General features: G+C 48.2%; 1 protein-coding gene across 1 annotated transcript in view; it reads left to right on the top strand.

Annotated features, from left to right (window-relative positions):
• The window catches only part of CAPN5 (calpain 5), a 76,967-nt gene extending 56,834 nt beyond the window's left edge, over positions 1-20,133 (top strand). Inside the window, exons 5-13 of the mRNA XM_083362127.1 lie at positions 1,817-2,009; positions 4,310-4,503; positions 7,371-7,448; positions 8,869-9,064; positions 12,332-12,454; positions 13,647-13,843; positions 15,371-15,492; positions 16,477-16,613; positions 17,826-20,133. Of these exons, the coding sequence (XP_083218253.1) occupies positions 1,817-2,009; positions 4,310-4,503; positions 7,371-7,448; positions 8,869-9,064; positions 12,332-12,454; positions 13,647-13,843; positions 15,371-15,492; positions 16,477-16,613; positions 17,826-18,008 (1,423 nt within the window). The 3' untranslated portion in view covers positions 18,009-20,133. The remainder of the gene's footprint in view (positions 1-1,816; positions 2,010-4,309; positions 4,504-7,370; positions 7,449-8,868; positions 9,065-12,331; positions 12,455-13,646; positions 13,844-15,370; positions 15,493-16,476; positions 16,614-17,825) is intronic.
• Positions 20,134-21,098: the final 965 nt, after the last annotated feature.

The raw sequence follows: 21,098 nt of genomic DNA, 5'->3' as shown, positions 1-21,098 counted from the left end.
ATCGATGAAATTAATTAATGAAAATCTACGCGGTGCTCGCTTCCCGATGATGCTCTGATGTTAGGAGGTCCAAAGAAGCTTTTGGCTCAGTCCTCGGTGCTCTCTGAGCTGGGTTGTTTGCTTGCAGACATTTTATAACCCAACTGAGGAACATCCCCAGTACTAGTAGAGGAGAATATTTATAGCTCAGGGTTGAATTGTGGAGCCTTTGGTGCCCTCTTGAGCTTGGTGGGTTTCCTTGCAGTTGTTTTATTAAAGCCAGCTAGTTAACATAATGAGTGTTAGAAGGGAGTGGGGCTTGCTGTCTTATTTATTTATTTATTTATTTATTTATTTATTTATTTATTTATTTATTTATTGAACTAATATACCGCCCTTCTCCCGTAGGACCCAGGGCGGTTCACAAGGCAATTAAAACAACATTACAATACAAAAGTTAATAACAATTAAAATAGATTAAATTATCCTTGATTGAAAATCTAAAACCCCTATAACTCTGATTAAAAACCCAATTACAATAAGTTAAAAATTACCGTAAAAAATCCTCAGTCCTGGCCGGAAAGTATCAAAGAGCCAGGTCTTCAGGTCCCGGCGGAACGAACGAAAATCAGGGGCAGTCCTAAGCTCTACGGGTAACTGGTTCCACAGGGCAGGCGCACCCACAGAGAAGGCCCTATCCCCGGGTGTCGCCCGCTGGCAATCCTTTGCCGGCGGCACCCTGAGAAGGCCCTCCCTGTGGGAGCGCACAGGACGAAGGGAGCTTGATGCCGGCAGCAGGTGTTCCCTCAAATATCCCGGACCCAAGCCATTTAGGGCTTTATAGGTCATCACCAGCACCTTGAATCTCACCCGGAGGGCAACCGGAAGCCAATGCAGCTCGCGGAGCAGAGGTGTTACACGGGAGTATCGGGAGACTCCCATCACAACTCGCGCGGCTGCATTCTGCACCAGCTGAAGCCTCTGAGTGGTCCTCAAGGGCAGCCCCATGTAGAGAGCATTGCAGTAGTCTAACTGGGAGGTCACGAGCGCATGAGTGACTGTGCGCAGGGCATCTCAGTCCAGATAGGGCCGCAACTGGCGCACCAGGCGAACCTGGGCAAAAGCCCCCCTGGTCACAGCTCCTATATGATCTTCAAAACTGAGCCGCGAGTCCAGGAGGACACCCAAGTTGCGAGCCCTATCGACGGGGGGTAACACCTCACCCCCCATCATTAAAGATCATTAAAGTTTATACACAAGTAGCTTGCTTGCAGAGAGCAAACCCCACTCCCTTCTAGCACCAATGATGTTACCTAGTTGGGTAATGAAACGTCTGCAAACAATTTTATGTCTGCAGGGAGAATGGACATAGGTACAGGTAGTCCTCAGCTTACGACCACAATTGAGCCTCAGATCTCCATGGCTAAAAAAGGGAGCTGCTCCTCATTTTGCTATCTTTTTTCAGCCGCAGTGGTTAAGGAAATCACGGCGGTTGTTAGCTGACACCCTGCCGTCATTAAGCGAGTCTGGCTTCCCCACTCATTTTGTTTCTCAGAAGATCGCCAGAAGGGATGACGTGACCCCGGGGGGGGAGGGAAACACCGCCCCCATCCTAAGTAGGTGCCAGTGGCCAAGCGCCTGAAGTTTGACCACGTGACCACAGGCACGGCGCGATGGTCGTAAGAGTGAGGAACGGTCGTAAGTCGCTTCTTTTCCGGCGATGTGTCACTTCGAGCAGTTGTGAAAGGAAAAGCTACAAGGTAAGGACGGCCTGTATTGGGTTGAATTTTCAATGGGAAAAAAAAAAGAAATCTCTTTTCTTATTCTACCTGTTTAGACTCTCCGGATGCTACGAAGCCTTGGATGGAGGCAACACGGCCGATGCCTTGGTGGATTTTACCGGTGGGATCTCGGAACCTATTGACCTGGTGGAAGGAGGCTACGCCAATGACGAAGCCAAGCGAAATCTGCTTTTTGAAAGGGTGCTGAAAGTCCATAACCGAGGAGGCCTCATCAGCTGCTCCATCAAAGTAAGCGTCAGTGCTGCTAACGTCGGATGTTTTTTTGCATTGATGACAGATTTATATTTATTATATTTATATTTATTAAATTTTTATACCACCCTTCTCCCGAAGGACTCAGGGCGGTGTACAGGGCAATCCCTTTCGCTTTTAAGGTTAGATGATGCTGGCGGAGGGGGGGAAATGTGAATGAGAGTCCAGCTAGACACAACAACACTAAACGTAGGGTGGGAATCAAGGTTACTGAGCTCAGAGCTGATAAAAGAATTGGCCTGGCTGGAGAGCATGCCCGGTGCTTCAAGCTAATTGGGAATGTGATTTATGACTGTTAATTGGAGGAGGGAATTGTGGTTTGCTATACTAGGGGAGGGGAATTCAGTTTTTTGCCTTCGGTTAACGTAAGTGCCGATATTATGCTACTCGAATAAAAGATCCTTGAAGGTAAACAATGCCACAAAGTTCTTTGGAAGAGTTTCATCTGTCGGCACCAGGACAGATGAAGTAAGCAGGTCTTGTCAGTACAAAAGAAGAAAGAAGAATTTTATTTGATGACTGAGGTGGGAAATTTTGAGGTGGGCTTTAGTAATAATAAGTTTGTAAGCCGCCCTGAGTCTTCGGAGAAGGGCGGGATATAAATGGAATTAAAATAAAATAAACAAATAAATAAATAATGATAATAATAAAGTTGGGAGGGACATTGGAGGTCATCTAGTCCAACCCCTTGCTCAGGCAGGAAACCCTATACTAGGCACATCAAACTCGTGTCGTATTGCGACTTTCCCCAATGGGAAAATGGGGAGGGCGCGGTTTGGTCGTGATGCATCCAGCAGTTTGACATGCCTGCCCTCTACCATTTCAGACAAATGGCTGTCCAGTCTCTTCTTAAAAACTTCCAGTGTTGGAGCATTCACCACTTCTGGAGGCAAGGAGTTCCACTGGTTAATTGTTCTAACTGTCAGGAAGTTTCTCCTTAGTTCCAGGTTGCTTCTCTCCTTGGTTAGTTTCCATCCGTCGCTTCTTGTCCTGCCTTCGGGCGCTTTGATGATGATAACTTTATTGTCACTTTGAATGTACACCAATCGGCATACATCAAAATGAAATTTCGTTGCATACCGCTCTCAAAGGGTCACCACCTCCGATATATACTCCTTGTTTGCGGCCCGCTCAAATTTCACATTGTCCATTTTAGTCTCTAGGGAGTGAACGATGGCACACAGGACAGATGGAAATGGGGCTCCATGTGGATTAGCCCTCAAATTCGCTTGTATTCTGACAACCTCGCCTTCTTTCCTTTTTCTGATCCTGACTCTTCCACCTTTTCCTTAAAGAGGCCTTGCTTCTTTTCGCCCCTGGAGCAAACTGCTGCCGCCGCCACCAACTCCTCCGAAAGCCTCTCTCTCTTCTTCTGGGCCTGCCGACAGCCTCATCCAGTTCCTTTGCTCCATAAGCTCCAGGTCCTCTCCTCCTCTGCCTCCTCTGGAAACAGCCCTGATTTGCAGTAGAATCCATCACTGGGCCAGCAGTCAGATCTTGCTGCTGGCAGAACAAATTCAAACAGTGCCAACGACTTTTAACGGTCTCACCAACAGTTCCAAAACAACTAGAAACTCGCCAGGCCAGCAAAGATTGTCGGTCGTATGTCGTATGTTACCTTAGTTCCACCATGTTGCTCAAACACATTAAAATCTTCCTGATCATGTGGCCTATAGCCCTTACTATCCCTCCCAAAACTATTTGCCTTCAAGAGCCAATGGAGAATAGCTTGACTGCCTTTTCTTTGGAGCAACCTTTCTCTTACTCTACCTTAAGGGTGGGGAACTGTGGCCCTTTTATAACTTGCAACTTCAACTCCCAGAATTCCTGAGCCAGCCACGTTTTCAAAGATACAACAATACTGGGGGAAAAAAGGGACTGATGGTGACCCTTTTATTATGACTTGTGGACTTCAACTCCCAGAATTCCTCAGCCAGCCACGCTGGCTGAGGAATTCTGGGAGTTGAAGTCCACAAGTCTTAAAGTTGCCAAGTTTGAAGACCCTTGCCTCAAATCAGAGGTCTTCAAACGTGGCCCTTTTATGACTTGTGGACTTCAACTCCCAGAATTCCTCAGCCAGATGCTTGGCTGAGGAATTCTGGGAGTTGAAGTCCACAAGTCATAAAAGGGCCACGTTTGAAGACCCCTGTTCTAAGGCCATCCTTATCTCCCCATATTTCACCATCCTTGCTGGAGATTCCTGACAAGGGTCTCCGGATCAATTTTTAACCAGTTTCCCACCCTGAAACATCCAATTCATGTGTTCTCTTTCCAAGGCTGTGTTGGCTGCCGATATGGAAGCTCGGCTGGACTGCGGCCTGGTCAAAGGACATGCTTATGCAGTCACCGATGTCAGGAAAGTCCGCCTTGGCCACGGCCTGCTGGCCTTCTTCAAGTCCGAGAAGCTGGACATGATCCGGTTGAGGAATCCGTGGGGGGAGCGAGAGTGGAACGGCCCATGGAGTGACACGTAAGTTTGCCTGGGGCATCATCCGTCTACATGGACATCAGATGTCTTGTATCCATCCATGTTTTCTTCTGTCCGATGCAGGCACAAACGCAAGTTGGCGGGGAAGATTTATTGTAATTTTGTTGATTTACAACCTGCCTTTATTATTTTTATAAACAACTCAAGGTGGAATATATACCTAATATTCCTTCCTCTGCCTATTTTAACCACCAAAGCATGGGATGAGAGAGAGGGATTGGCCCAAAGTCACCCAGCAGGCTTTCATGCCTAAGGCGGGACTAGAACTCACTGTCTCCTGCTGATTGGCCCAAGGTCACCCGGCTAGCTTTCATGCCCAAGGCAGGACTAGAACTCACCGTCTCCTGCTGATTGGCCCAAAGTCACCCAGCTGGCTTTCATGCCTAAGGCGGGACTAGAACTCACCGTCTCCTGCTGATTGGCCCAAGGTCACCCAGCTGGCTTTCATGGCTAAGGCAGGACTAGAACTCACCGTCTCCTGCTGATTGGCCCAAGGTCACCCAGCTGGCTTTCATGCCCAAGGCAGGACTAGAACTCACCGTCTCCTGCTGATTGGCCCAAGGTCACCCAGCTGGCTTTCATGCCTAAGGCGGGACTAGAACTCACCGTCTCCTGCTGATTGGCCCAAGGTCACCCGGCTAGCTTTCATGCCCAAGGCAGGACTAGAACTCACCGTCTCCTGCTGATTGGCCCAAAATCACCCAGCTGCGTTTCATGCCTAAGGCAGGACTAGAACTCACCGCCTCCTGGTGATTGGCCCAAAGTCACCCGGCTAGCTTTCATGCCCAAGGCAGGACTAGAACTCACTGTCTCCTGCTGATTGGCCCAAAGTCACCCAGCTGGCTTTCATGCCTAAGGCGGGACTAGAACTCACTGTCTCCTGGTGATTGGCCCAAAATCACCCAGCTGCGTTTCATGCCTAAGGCAGGACTAGAACTCACCGCCTCCTGGTTATTGGCCCAAAGTCACCCGGCTAGCTTTCATGGCTAAGGCAGGACTAGAACTCACCGTCTCCTGCTGATTGGCCCAAGGTCACCCAGCTGGCTTTCATGCCCAAGGCAGGACTAGAACTCACCGTCTCCTGCTGATTGGCCCAAGGTCACCCAGCTGGCTTTCATGCCTAAGGCGGGACTAGAACTCACCGTCTCCTGCTGATTGGCCCAAGGTCACCCAGCTGGCTTTCATGCCTAAGGCGGGACTAGAACTCACCGTCTCCTGCTGATTGGCCCAAGGTCACCCGGCTAGCTTTCATGCCCAAGGCAGGACTAGAACTCACCGTCTCCTGCTGATTGGCCCAAAATCACCCAGCTGCGTTTCATGCCTAAGGCAGGACTAGAACTCACCGCCTCCTGGTGATTGGCCCAAAGTCACCCGGCTAGCTTTCATGCCCAAGGCACGACTAGAACTCACTGTCTCCTGCTGATTGGCCCAAAGTCACCCAGCTGGCTTTCATGCCTAAGGCGGGACTAGAACTCACTGTCTCCTGGTGATTGGCCCAAAATCACCCAGCTGCGTTTCATGCCTAAGGCAGGACTAGAACTCACCGTCTCCTGCTGATTGGCCCAAAGTCACCCAGCTGGCTTTCATGCCTAAGGCGGGACTAGAACTCACTGTCTCCTGGTGATTGGCCCAAAATCACCCAGCTGCGTTTCATGCCTAAGGCAGGACTAGAACTCACTGTCTCCTGCTGGTTGGCCCAAAGTCCCCCAGCTGGTTTTCATGCCTAAGGCGGAACTAGAACTCACCGTCTCCTGGTGACTGGCCCAAGGTCACCCAGCTGGCTTTCATGCCTAAGGCGGGCCTAAAACTCACCGTCTCCTGGTGATTGGCCCAAAGTCACCTTTTTGCCATGATGTTAAGCACATGATCATTAATCCAATCAGGCTTCCCCAATTGATTTTGCTTGTTAGAAGCCAGTTGGGAAGATTGCAAATCACAACCGTGTAGCCACAATTCTACTGCAACCATTGCAAATGCCAGCTGGTTACAACTTTTCTTCTACCAATTGTTAAGCAAACCACTTCAGTTATTGAGTCACGATTACGAATGATGATCTTATGACCTTGGGACGCTGCAGCTGTCACAAATACATTGCAGTTGCTAAGTGCCTGAATTTTGATCCCTTGATCTTGGGCAGGGGTAGGCAACCCTGGCTCTGACTCGTGGACTTCAACTCCCAGAATTCTTGAGCCTGCCAAGCTGGCTGAGGAATTCTGGGAGTTGAACTCCACAAGTCATGAAGGGGCCATAGTTCCCCCATTCTGGCTCAGGAATTCTGGGAGTTGAAGTCCACAAGTCATGAAGGGGCCATAGTTCCCCCATGCTGGCTGAGGAATTCTGGGAGTTGAAGTCCACGAGTCATGAAGGGGCCAAAGTTTCCCCCATGCTGGCTGAGGAATTCTGGGAGTTGAAGTCCACACGTCATGAAGGGGCCATAGTTCCCCCATGCTGGCTGAGGAATTCTGGGAGTTGAAGTCCACGAGTCATGAAGGGGCCAAAGTTTCCCCCATGCTGGCTGAGGAATTCTGGGAGTTGAAGTCCACAAGTCACGAAGGGGCCATAGTTCCCCCATGCTGGCTGAGGAATTCTGGGAGTTGAAGTCTACAAGTCATAAAAGAGCCAAGTTTGCCTACCCTTGATCTTGGGGATGCTGCAAGGGTCGTAAATGTGAGGAGCGGTCATAAGTGACTTTTTTCATTCCCTTTGTCACTTTCAAACAGTTGCTAAACCAGCGGCTGTAAGTCGAGGACTGAACGTAAAGGCTTGTTCCCAGAATGTAGAATTAACTAACCTGTCCCTGGAGCTCCTCTGTGTTCTCCCCATTCCAAATCTTATTTTGCTTTCTCCAGCTCGGAGGAATGGCAGAAAGTCAGCAGCGGTGAACGCGAGAAACTAGGGATGATCGTGGAGGATGACGGAGAGTTTTGGTGAGCATGTTGTGCAATTAAAATGAAAGGGGATGATTTGGTGAATCAAACCTAGGGGATATTCTAGCAAAGGTTCCTTTCAGGAAGAATAAAACGTTTTTCCAATCAAATTCAGCTTCTGCTTGACTTCACGGACACATCCAGGGTGTCCATCCGGAATGACCCATCTAGGGGTGACTTGACAGCAATCTTCCAATACTTGAGGGGTGTCCCAGAGTGGAAGGGGGTCCACCTCTTCTCCAAAGTGCCTGAAGGCAGGACAAGAAACAACAGGTGGGAACTCATCAAGAAGAGAAGCAACCTGGAATTAAGGAGAAACGTCCTGGCGGTGAGGACGATTAACCAGTGGAACCACCTGCCTCCAGAAGGTGTGAACGCTCCCAACACTGGAGGTTTTTAAGAAGAGACTGGACAACCATTTGTCTGAAATGGTAGAGGGTTTCCTGAAGAGAACCTCAAGTCTTCTAGTCCAACCCCCTGCTTGAACAGGAGACCAGTCAAATGGCTGTCCAGCCGCTTCTTAAAAGCCTCCAGTGATGGAGCACCCACAACGTCTGGAGGCAAGCAGTTCCGCTGGTTAATCGTCCTCACCGTCAGGACGTTTCTCCTTACTTCCAGGTTGCTTCTCTCCTGGATGAGTTTCCGCCCGTTGCTTCTTCTCCTGCCTTCAGGGGCTTTGGAGAAGAGCTTGTCCCCCAATTCTTCCTTATGGCAGCCCCTCAAATATTGCAAGATTGCTAGGGTGTCACCCCCACACACACTAGTCCTTCTCTTCATTAAACTAGACAAACCCAACTCCTGCAACCGTTCATGGTACGTTTTAACTTTTCGTATATTTGGTAGGAGTTGTACGTTTGAGATCAATCCAGCTGGAGTACCCCTTAGTTCAGGGGTGTCAAACTCAATTTCATTGAGGGCCACATCAGCATTGCGGTTGCCCTCGGGGGGCTGGGTGGGTATGGCCAGGGTGGGTGTGGCCTACTGGGTGGGCGTGGCTAAAGTGCGTATGGCCTACTGGGTGGGTGTGGCCAGCTCTACATCGTTGGCATCAAGGGTGCCTATGGGGGCCTGGGCAGGAGTGGGACAGATCTGGGGGTCTCTGGCAGGAGGAGGGTCTCTGGGCCAGGGCCAAGGCAGTGGGGGCCGTTCCCTCACTGTTTCCAGGATGGCTTCGCGGGCCGCATGAAACCACTTCGCGGGCCGGATCCGGCCCCCGGGCCTTGTGTTTGACATGTCTGCCTTAGTTAGTGGGAAAATGTGTGACTTCCTTCTGGGCCCACCGAAGGAAGACAACCGCAGGCTTTTGAAAACAGCGTCCACTTTGCCTAGCCGAGGAAAGAGAGCCAGAAAGAGGAGAGAGTAAGAAAAAAGTGACATGTTCCGGAACTGAGTGACATGTCAGGAACTTCTCCTCTCCTAGGATGGCCTTTGATGACTTCTGTCGGTACTTCACCGACATCATCAAATGCCGCCTGATCAACACGTCCTACCTGAGCATCCATAAGACGTGGGAAGAAGCCTTCTTGAAGGGCGCCTGGACGCGGCATGAAGACCCTTTGAAGAACCGCTGCGGAGGCTGCATCAACAACCGGGATACTTTCCTGCAAAACCCCCAGGTAGGAAAGTCAAGAGCAGCGGTCTGTCTTCCAGCTTGGACCCTGGATGACTTGTGGACTTCCAACTCCCAGAATTCCTCAGCCAGCATGTCCCCACGCTGGCTCAGGAATTCTGGGAGTTGGAAGTCCACCGGTCATGAATGGGGCCATAGTTCCCCCATGCTGGCTCAGGAATTCTGGGAGTTGAAGTCCACGAGTCATGAAGGGGCCAAAGTTCCCCCATGCTGGCTGAGGAATTCTGGGAGTTGAAGTCCTCAAGACATGAAGGGGCCATATATCCCCCATGCTGGCTCAAGAATTCTGGGAGTTGAAGTCCACGAGTCATAAAAGGGCCATAGTTTTCCCATGCTGGCTGAGGAATTCTGGGAGTTGAAGTCCACGAGTGATAAAAGGGCCATAGTTTTCCCATGGTTCCCCCCATGCTGGCTCAGGAATTCTGGGAGTTGAAGTTCACAAGTCATGAAGGGGCCATAGTTCCTCCATGCTGGCCCAGGAATTCTGGGAGTTGAAGTCCACAAGTCATGAAGGGGCCATATATCCCCCATGCTGGCTCAGGCATTCTGGGAGTTGAAGTCCACGAGTCATAAAAGGGCCATAGTTCCCCCATGCTGGCTCAAGAATTCTGGGAGTTGAAGTCCACGAGTCATAAAAGGGCCATAGTTTTCCCATGCTGGCTGAGGAATTCTGGGAGTTGAAGTCCACGAGTGATAAAAGGGCCATAGTTTTCCCATGCTGGCTCAGGAATTCTGGGAGTTGAAGTCCACGAGTCATAAAAGGGCCAAGTTGGAAGACCACTGATTTGAGGCAAGGGTCTTCAAACCTGGCGACTTTAAGACTTGTGGACTTCAACTCCCCAGAATTCCCTACACATCCATGCCGGGTGGGGAATTCTGGGAGTTTAAATCCACCTATCTTAAAGTTGCCGCAGCTGGGAAATACTACAACAGTATAAGTATATTTCTATGTTCATCCAAAGAGATCTCCATTGTACGTATAACTGAGATTTTGATTCTGTTTCTTACCTGGGTTTCTTTTGTGACTTTATTGTCTTGAGTTGCCTTTTTCTGGTGTCAAAACTGTTCGATTGCAGGTTTTATTATTGACAATTAACAGCTGCTTCACACACCAACCCTGGCCGCAGGATTGCATTTGGGGCATCTGTCGTGTCACCCCGATTTGCTGTGTTTTTTCAACCTTTTCCAGCAGAAAGTGGCAAAAAAAAGCGCCATGTGATTCACTTAACAACGGATGGCAACTGGCTTTATGGTTGGGAAAGCAAAATCCGCTGATGTGGTGCCTCAACTTCCAACTGCAACAATATATGAGCAGAATTTCACCCTCCATTGCGGTCCTAAGCCGACGACTGCCTGTAATCATGTCATCCGCTTTTTTTGCTGCTGTGCTGCCACTGTTCTCAGCATAATAATAATAATAATAATAATAATAATAATAATAATAATAATAATAATAATAATAATAAAGTTGGAAGGGACCTTGGAGGTCATCTAGTCCAACCCCCTGCTCAGGCAGGAAACCTTATATGATTTCAGGCAAATGGCTGTCCAGTCTCTTCTTAAAAACCTCCAGTGTTGGAGCATTCGCCGCTTCTGGAGGCAGGTGGTTCCACTGGTTAATTGTTCTAAACTGTCAGGAAATTTCTCCTTAGTTCTAGGTTGCTTCTCTCCTTGGTTAGTTTCCATCCGTTGCTTCTTGTCCTGCTCTCAGGTGCTCTGGAGAATAGCCTGACTCCCTCTTCTTTGGGGCAGCCCCTGAGATACTGGAACACTGCTATCATGTCACCCCTCACCCTTCTCTTCATTCAACTAGACATACCCAATTCCAGCAACCGTTCCCTATATGTTTTAGCCTCCAGCCCCCTAATCATCTTTGTTGCTCTTCTCTGTACCCTTTCTAGAGTCTCGACATCTTTTTTACATCGTGGTGACCAAAACTGGATGCAGTATTCCAAGTGTGGCCTTACCAAGGCATTGTAAAGTGGTATTAACACTTCACGTGATCTTGATTCTATCCCTCTGTTAATGCAGCCTAGCACTGTGTTGGCTTTTTTGGCAGCTGCAGCACACGGCTGGCTCATACTGAAGTGATTGCTCTGTGGCTGAGGAGCCAGGACAGCCTTGAAAAAAATGCAGCTGAGACCACCACTGAGCTCCAAATGTTTGTTGTTAAGTGAGACCTTTGTTAAGTCAACTTTGCCCATTTTACGACCTTTCTGGCCGCAAGTGAATCATGCAGTTGTTTACTTAGGAACACGGTGGTTAAATGAATCTGGCTTCCCCCCCCCCCCCCGTTGACTTTTGCCTTTGTCAGAAGGTCGCAAAAAAAGGGCAGCGTTGGAAAAACGAAGAAACACCGTCTGAAGAAGGGATAATTAAGAAAATACGAGACTGTGCAGAAATGGGGAGACTTACTCTGAAAATTAAAAGAAGAAGATACAGGATGTTTTCAAATTTGGGATGCATTTTATCAGTGGCTGGAGAAACGGGGTTGAGATTAGGAATTGAATGTGTATTATTAAGCAAAACAAATGGACCCAGTCAAGGAGGAGGAGGGGGGGAGGAGGAGGAGGAGGAGGAGAAGAGGAAGAGAAGGAGAAGAGGAGGAGGAGGAGGTGGAGGAAGAGGAGGAGGAGGAGGAGGAGGAGGAGGAGGAGGAAGAGGATGACGACGATCTTCTTCTTCTTCTTGTTCTTGTTCTTTTTCTCTTCCTCCTCCTCCTCCTCTTCCTCCTTCTCCTCCTTCTCTTTTTCCTCCTGCTCTTCCTCTTCCTCCTCCTCCTACTACTTCTCCTCCTCCTCCTCCCTCTTTTTCCTCCTTCTCTTCCTCCTCCTCCCAGCACTGCTGATGTTACCTAGTCAGGTCACGAAACGTCTGCAAGAAAACAGCCAAGCTCAGAGAACATCAAGGACCCCACAGTCATTTTCTTCCTCCTCCTCCTCCTCCTCCTCCTCCTCCTCCTCCTCCTCCTCCTCCTCCTCCTCCTCCTCCTCCTCCTCCTCCTCCTCCTCCCAGCACTGCTGATGTTACCTAGTCAGGTCACGAAACGTCTGCAAGAAAACAGCCAAGCTGAGAGAAGCACCCAGGACCCCTCATTTCAGCCCTGAGCTACAAATATTCTCCTTTATTGAAACTGCACCAGGCTTTCAAGACTCTGTCGTTGTCTCTTCTGACAATAGCTTTTGAGCTTTTCTCTTCTCGGTTGGCTCACCTGGCTGACTTCAAAAGGTCTGATCCTCTCTTTTTCACCCAGTACGTTTTTGATGTGAAGAAAGCAGAGGACGAAGTGCTGGTTTCCATCCAGCAAAAGCCCAAACGGACCAGCCAGAAGGAAGGGAAAGGAGAAAACCTCGCCATAGGATTTGACATCTTCAAGGTAAGCTGGACAAGGAACTTCTTACTAGATCTTTGGATGGGGCCAGAATGGACCTTTCCGATTAACTGTAGAGCAGGGTTTCTCCACCTTCGCAACATGCCAGTGGCGTAGCGTGGGGGGTGCAGGGGGGGCCGGCGCAACATCTGGGGGGGGCGCGCTCGCACTGAGCTGCTCAGGGAGCCCCAAGGGCTGCACAGAGTCGGCTTGGCTCCGCTCTCGAGCTGTTCTTTCTTGCAAAGCGAAACGAGTCCGGCAGGTGAGATGGGCGGCCACATAAACTGAATAAAATAAATAGAAGCGGCCAACTCTCCGCCCAGGCTCAGGCCAACCGCAAGCGCCCCGCAGGCGCCCTGGCAGGTTTGGCCGAGCGAAGACGGACCCGCTGGCCGGCCGGCCTAGCTTCATGCGCATGCGTGGCTTTATTTAGCGGGGCTCACGTGCGAGCTTGAATGCAGCGGCTCTTGCAGGTCGGAGCCCCGCCCAGCCGCCCTCGAGAGGGACCCGGAAGCATCCCGCATGCGCGCGACTCTTCTTGGAAAGTCTACGCCGCTGCGGGGCGCGTCTTTTCAGCAGTGCCGTGACGTCACCGCCCGCCCGCCCCTCTATTTCCGCTTCCGGTTGCCTTGCCCCGGGTGCTGACAACCCACACTACGCCACTGCAACATGCAGATGGGTGGACTTCAGCTCCCACAATTCCTCAGCCAGGAGTTGGCCCTCCCATGCCCAGGTTGAGAGAGGTTGAGAATCTTGGGAGTTGAAGTCCTCCCATCTTCAAGTCTCCAAGGTTGAGAAAGGTTGAGAATTCTGGGAGTTGAAGTCCTCCCATCTTCAAGTCACCAAAGTTGAAGAAGGTTGAGAATTCTGGGAGTTGAAGTCCTCCCATCTTCAAGTCACCAAAGTTGAAGAAGGTTGAGAATTCTGGGAGTTGAAGTCCTCCCATCTTCAAGTCTCCAAGGTTGAGAAAGGTTGAGAATTCTGGGAGTTGAAGTCCTCCCATCTTCAAGTCACCAAAGTTGAAGAAGGTTGAGAATTCTGGGAGTTGAAGTCCTCCCATCTTCAAGTCTCCAAGGTTGAGAAAGGTTGAGAATTCTGGGAGTTGAAGTCCTCCCATCTTCAAGTCGCCCAGGTTGAGAAACACTGTTGTAATCCTTCTCCTAATTCCTTCTCTGATTTTTTTTTTTATTACACCCAGGTGGAGCTCAACCGGACGTATCGAATGCACACTTTACAGACCAAAGTTGCCACCTCCATCTACATCAATTCTCGCAGTGTCTTCCTGAGGACAGATCTGAAAGAAGGTCGCTATGTCATCATACCAACCACTTTTGATGCCGGCCACGTGGCCGAGTTCCTGCTCAGGCAGTTCACAGACGTGCCTTCTGACTGCCAGTAAGGACCAGGGGGGCTTCCCTCTGTCGAAAGAGGTTGTGGGAGGGAGCAGACCAGGGAAAACAGGGTAGAAATCACCTTTGGAATTCACTGCCTCATGATGTTTTGCTACCATCTGGGAGGCATTTGATATTCTCCAAAGCACCTGAAAGCAGGAGAAGAAGCAATGGATGGAAACTAATCCAGGAGAGAAGCAACCTGGAACTAAGGAGAAACTTCCTGACAGTGAGGACAATTAACCAGTGGAACCACCTGCCTCCAGAAGTTGTGGGTGCACCAACACTGGAGGTTTTTAAGAAGAGACTGGACAGCCATTTCTCCGAAATGGTATAGGGTTTTGGACTAGATGACCTCCAAGGTCCCTTCCAACTTTATTATTATTATTATTATTATTATTATTATTATTATTATTATTATTATTATTATGTTGTTGTTGTTGTTGTTGTTATTATTATTATTTGTTTCGCTTTGCTTCGCTTCCTATTCTCTTCCTTTTTTCCTTCCTTCCCTCCCTCCTTCCCTTCTTCCCTCTTCCTCTTCTCCCCTTTTCTTAGCTTCCTTCCCTCCCTTGCTCCCTCCTTCCCCCTTCTATTTCTTTCTTTCTTTCTTTCTTTCTTTCTTTCTTTCTTTCTTTCTTTCCTTCTTTCTTCTTTCTTTCTTTCTTTTTTCTTTCTTTTCTTTCTTTTTTCTTTCTTTTTTTTCTTTCTTTCCTTCCTTCCTTCCTATTTCATGCAAGAAAACTTTACACCTATGTATGAATATATTAACCTACTGTACTTCTATTATTATTATTTTTTTGCTAAATTATACAATGAAACCTTGCCAGAAGTAGCTCAGATTGTAGAAAGTGGGGGGCGGGGGGGGGGGCTGCATGGTGGTCAAAAAAATAAAAATAGATCAAGATTATAGGCACAGGTTGTGCCCCATCATCTCAACTTTTTTTTTTTACTTTCCTGTGGATGATATCCCTGAGATGGTACCACAAAGTTTGAAAAAAATAATAGGACATCCGGATTTTCAATATTTAAAATGATGTTGGGAGGACCTCAGGATATGGCTTCATGCCCTCCAACAATTTTGCAGCAGCTGAAATGTATAAATATAATTTATCAACAGCAATCAAGATACGATTAACGCATGCTCAATCCTGGTCAAGGACCTTCGCAACATTCACACAACCGAATCAGCTGCTGCTCCAAATTCACCTAAGCTGTCGACGTGCAAACGCAGGTTTGGTTAGAGTCTGGATAAGCTGCAAAAACCTAACCAGGGCTAAAACTCTGCAGGTTGTGCGAATGCAGTCACTAGGTCTTCCCTTGATCTGGTTGCGCATGTTGTGTGAAGCCCACCATGTAACCCCTTTGCATTTTACAGTTTCTTGTCTTGCTTAGCTACACTTCAGAGCAGTTTTTCTTTTGGATTGTGCATGAAGGTTGGCCTTTGTGGCTCCTTGCTTGTAAAGCAGGTCCTTTTCCTGGTCCTCGAAATATCTGATGTCTCTTGGGTTTTTCATCTTCTTTTCCCCAGAGAACTGACCTTGGACGAGCCCCCTCACACCTGCTGGAGTGGAATATGTGGCTATCCCCAATTGGTGTGCCAGGTCCATGTCATCTCAGCTTCTGGGCTCAAGAACCAAGGCTCTGAAGAAGGTGCCAATACTAGTTACAATCCAATCATGATCAAAGAGAAGGGAAATCACGAAACAGGTGTCTTCTTCTAAGCCAGTGTTGCTCAACCTTGGTGACTTGAAGATGGATGGACTTCGACTCCCAGAATTCCTCAGCCAGCACAGCTGGCTGAGGAATCCTGGGAGTTGAAGTCCTCCCATCATCAAGTCACCAAGGTTGAAGAAGGTTGAGAATCCTGGGAGTTGAAGTCCTCCCATCTTCAAGTCTCCAGAATTGAGAAAGGTTGAGAATTCTGAGAGTTGAAGTTCTCCCATCTTCAAGTCACCAAAGTTGAAGAAGGTTGAGAATTCTGGGAGTTGAAGTCCTCCCATCATCAAGTCACCAAGGTTGAAGAAGGTTGAGAATCCTGGGAGTTGAAGTCCTCCCATCTTCAAGTCTCCAGGATTGAGAAAAGTTGAGAATTCTGAGAGTTGAAGTTCTCCCATCTTCAAGCCACCAAGGTTGAAGAAGTTTGAGAATCCTGGGAGTTGAAGTCCTCCCATCCTAGTCGCCAGGATTGAGAAAGGTTGAGAATCCTGGGAGTTGAAGTCCTCCCATCCTAGTCGCCAGGATTGAGAAAGGTTGAGAATCCTGGGAGTTGAAGTCCTCCCATCCTAGTCGCCAGGATTGAGAAAAGTTGAGAATCCTGGGAGTTGAAGTCCTCCCATCCTAGTCGCCAGGATTGAGAAAGGTTGAGAATCTTGGGAGTTGAAGTCCTCCCATCTTTTACGTTGTCAACCCCGAGCTACAAATATTCTTTTCTATTGGTGGAATTTCTCCTTCACCTCTGTGTTCCTCCTAGTAGTACAAGAAGCTTGGTCCAAGGACATACAGAGATATTTGGAGGATTTTGGAAACAATCGAATTTTAAGGAAGGAATTTTAGAGTCAAGAAGACAGGATAGACTTGCTTAAGGGGAACAGGACATGTGGGCTGACAATTCCTTTTGTTTCCCTGGTGCCTCAGGAGTGGATCCCTATGTGATCATAAAGTGCGAAGGGGAGAAAGTCCAATCACCAGTCCTGAAGAACACTCTGACGCCGGAATTTGATGTAAAAGGCCTTTTCTACCGCAAGAAACCGGGGCAGCCGGTCATAATTCAGGTAAAGTTGAAAGAGTCACTTTGGCCAGCAAGAAGAGCGACATATAAATAATGAAATGAAATGAAATGAAATAATAAAATAAATGAAATGAAATGAAATAAAAAAAATGAAATGAAATGAAATAATAGTCCTAGGCTGCATTAACAGAGGGATAGAATCAAGGTCATGCGAAATGTTAATACTGATTTATACAGCCTTAGTAAGGCCACACTTGGAATATCGCATCCAGTTTTGGTCACCATATTGTAAAAAAGATGTTGAGACTCTAGAAAGAGTGCAGATGAGAGCAATAAAGATGATCAGGGGACTGGAGGCTAAAACATATAAGGAACGGTTGCTGGAATTGAGTATGTCTAGTTCAGGGGTCAGCAACCTGAAACAGTGAAAGAGCCACTCGGAACCGGTTCCCTCACGAAAGGAAAAACTGGGAGCCGCAAAAAATGTGTGTACATGCGCGTACATGCGCGCATGCGCAAAACAGGGTTTGACTGAAGAGTGGAGCCAAGGCGAGATATGCACCTACCCTGCATATTTGAATTGATTGGTTGAAATTTTTTAGTCCCACTTTTTTTTTTTGTACTGCACATGGCAGAGGACTGGGAGCCACAGGAGACGGCTGAAAGAGCTGCATGCGGCTCCGGAGCCGCGGGTTGCAGACCTGTGGTCTAGTTTAATGAAGACTGACATGATTGCAGTGTGGGAACTGCCCCAAAGAGGAGGGGGTGGATGGGGTGTCAAGCTATTCTCCAAAGCCCCTGAAGGCAGGACAAGAAGCAACGGATGGAAACTGATCAAAGAGAGAAGCAACCTGGAACTAAGGAGAAACTTCCTGACAGTGAGAACAATTAACCAGTGGAACAACCTGCCTCCAGAAGCTACGAATGCTCCAACACTGGAGGTTTTTAAGAAGAGACTGAGCAGCCACTTGTCTTTCCAATGTAATTGCACTTAATAAAGTTGGAAGGGACCTTGGAGGTCATCCAGCCCAACCCCCTGCTCAGGCAGGAAACCCTGCATCATTCCATACACATGGCTGTCGAAGTCTCTTTCTTAAAAACTTCCAGTGTTGGGAGCATTCACCGCTTCTTGGAGGCAGGTTGTTCCACGGGTGAATTTGAGCAGGGGGTTGGACTAGAAGAGGTCCCTTCCAACTCTGTTATTCTGTTATTTCTTGCCTGAACTTCCTTCCTCCCTCCCTCTCTCTCCATCCAGATCTGGAACCACAACCTGATCACAGATGAGTTTCTGGGTCAAGTTACTTTGGCTGGAGACCCCAACGAGCTTCACCCTTTGCACATTCTCCATCTCCAAGACAGGGGGAACAAACGGGTTTCGGAACTGCCCGGCGTTCTTAAGGTGCAGGTGCTGAGTAGCAATGTTCTCACTAGCATCTGAGACAAGACGAGGTGGTGGCCTTTTTCCACTCTGCACCGTCTTCCATTATTCCTTTACGTACGTCTCTCTCTCTCTCTCTCTCTCTCTCTCTCTCTCTCTGTTTGTGTGCCTGTCAGTGTCTCCATACTGTGCATGCCTTCCCTTTGGAAATGGGACCAGCCTTTCTAAGTTCAGTCTGGGTTGTTTGACACAAAAGGTGCCTTTTTTTCAAGAAGCCAAAATGCGGCGTTTCGTTTCGGTTAAGAAGAAAAAAAAGAGAGAGAGGAGAGAGAGAGACTGGGACATCATCTGTCAGAAGGTCAGTTCATCCAGAAGAGACTTCCAAGCCAACACTCTGAGCCAAACACCGTGAGACTGGTTGTTTACACGGAAAGACACAACTCTTCTCCACGCGCAGGGGGGGGGTGACCGGCCTGTGAGTCTCACCTCGGTGTTTGCCAAACGGCCACTTCTTAACCGATGCGCCGTGCCTGCCGTCGACATCTTTGGAGAACAAAGATTGGGAACGAGAGATGGACCGCCGCCGCATCGGACATCATAGTGTATGAGATTTGTGTTGCGCTGTTGCGCCTCTGCAGGGATCGCATAATATCTCACGTTAGGCACGGAAGTCTCTCCGCAAGCTTCGTTTGCGTTTCGTTAACCATTCCAGTCCTTTAAACCTCTTCGGTCCTCCCTTGGATTTCAGCTGGATTTCAGCAAGAGTTTGATTGCTTTCGTGTTCCTGGGGTTTTTAAAAGACACTTTTTGGAAAATAAATCAGGAAGTTGAGTGTTTCAGAAGCCGAATCCCATCTCCAGAATCCTATAGAACAGTGTTTCTCAACCTCAGCAACTTTTAAGCTGTGTGGACTTCAACTCCCAGAATTCCCCAGCCAGCCAATTCTGGGAGTTGAAGTCAACACGGCTTATATTGCTGATGTGCCATAGATTTGTGATTCACCCACAACCGGTAGATCAGGGGTCTTCAAACTTGGCAAGTTGAAGACTTGTGGACTTCAATTCCCAGAATTCCCCAGCCAGCCAATTCTGGGAGTTGAAGTCAACACGGCTTATATTACTGATATGCCATAGATTTGTGATTCACCCACAACCAGTAGATCAGGGGTCTTCAAACTTGGCAAGTTGAAGACTTGTGGACTTCAATTCCCAGAATTCCTCAGCCAGCAGGGCTGGCTGAGGAATTCTGGGAGTTGAAGTCCACAAGTCTTCAAGTTGCCAAGTTTGAAGACCCCTGCAGTAGATCTTTCCAACTTGCCATAAGTTCTTGAAACAGAGCAGGGACAAACATCTCTAAATAACAGTATTGCAATAAGGAACATTTTTTCCAAATCAGCTGTCTTCCCCAAACATTGTGGTGGTGGTGGTGGGGTGTTGCTGTTAAATTCACACCCCTGTTTGTAAGTCTGTGGCTGCAGAATGGGAAAGTGAAACGACTGGACTCTGTGCCATTTATTTTTAAGAGTATTTTTCCATAGAAATGTCCCGGGGGCCACAGAACACGTTTTGAGTGCCACTGAAGTGCCACTGGCTTCCTTGTTCGTTTGTTTCGGGTTTTTTTTTTTAATTCTTCCTGTAGAAATCTCCCGTGCAAAATAACAGGAGAGTTTTTAAAAAGTTAACTGGATTTCTGTCACGGGACAGGCTCTATCCGTAGCAGCGTTCGAGACGGAATGGGTCAACTCGTCCTGGCTGACTCGCCCCAGTCATTTTGCTGCGGCTGACTCGCACGGACAGCTCGACAACTCCTTGTAACTTGACAACTCCTTGTAACTCGTTGTATAACTGTCAGACTTCAAATGAGTGCAAAGATTTATTGCAAGCTTAGAGCTTGCAAGCTTTGCCCAGAGGGGAAGGGAAGGAGAGGCGCCCTTACGCACACAGGCGAACAGGGCCACGAGCGTCCGCAGGTGACACAGCGACACTAGGGCGCGGGCAATGCTGCAACGCTGGCAGTGGCGCTAAGGCCCGTGCGACATGTTGATGTAGCACCCATGCGACGCTCACAGCGACGCTTGCATGAGTGTGTGTGTGTGGGGGGGGGGGTGATTGCATGCCCGCAGGCACTGGCCAGCCAGTCACTGTTTTCCACGCTGTTGTAACTTTGAGTGGTCACTAAACGGAACAGTTTTTTAAAAATTCCATTTACCGTATATCCCGCCCTTCTCCGAAGACCGAGAACCACAATTTATCCATCACGAAATTCTTCTCGCCATTTTTTCTGCCCTCGTGTTTCTTTTTTCCAAAAATTGGATGGTTATTTAATCTTCTGTTTATTTCCGTCTTCTCAGATCTTAGCGTAAACCCATCCATCCCCTTTTAAAATTCCAAATTGTGGATCAAACCACGGGTACCCTCAATGGGAACGTTGCGTCCCTTTCACTGTGCGCTAGTGTTGCGCATCCTTTTATGACATTGGTTGAATGATTCTTTACAACCGTGTTCCTCAACCTGAGCAACTTTAGGGTGTGTGGACCAACTCCCAGTATTCCCAGTTAGCATCCCGGCTGGGGAATGCTGGGAGTTAAAGTCCGTAGATGTCAGTTGTGGAATTACGGGAGTTAAAAAGTCCACACAACCTAAAAAGGCAGAAATTGAGAAACGCTGCTTTTCAATACATTGTTTTTGTATCTTTTTTTGTTTGTGTGTGTGGGGTTTGTCACGTTGTGTGTCTTTTTTAAATACATAACCTGCATTTTCTTCCTTGCATTTCTAATACCTTGAAGGAAAGATGACCTGGGAAGCTATTAACCTATGATTGTCCTTGAAATTATGATGTCAGGTAAAACTGAAGAGCTTTGATTTCTGATTTCGCTGGTTCTGTCAGCCATTTTATAAGTCGGGGTCATCAACCTCGGCCAGTTTAAGAGGTGTGGACTTCAACTCCCAGAATTCCTCAGCCAGGATGCCTGGCTGAGGAATTCTGGGAGTTGAAGTCCACAAGTCATAAAAGGGGGCCAAGTTTGAAGACCCCTGTTATAAGTTATGAAGTCTTTTGTCACTTGCACTTTATTCAATGGACGCTTCGTGAAATATATGAATGCAAATCTGGGGGAGAATCTCTTGATTATATGGGATTTTAAAAGCATTG

Source organism: Vipera ursinii (assembly GCF_947247035.1).
Source record: "Vipera ursinii genome assembly, chromosome: 4".
In the NCBI taxonomy this organism is placed as follows: Eukaryota; Metazoa; Chordata; class Lepidosauria; order Squamata; family Viperidae; genus Vipera; species Vipera ursinii.
Note: the sequence above shows the minus strand (reverse complement) of the source record. Positions and strands in the feature narration are given on the sequence as shown.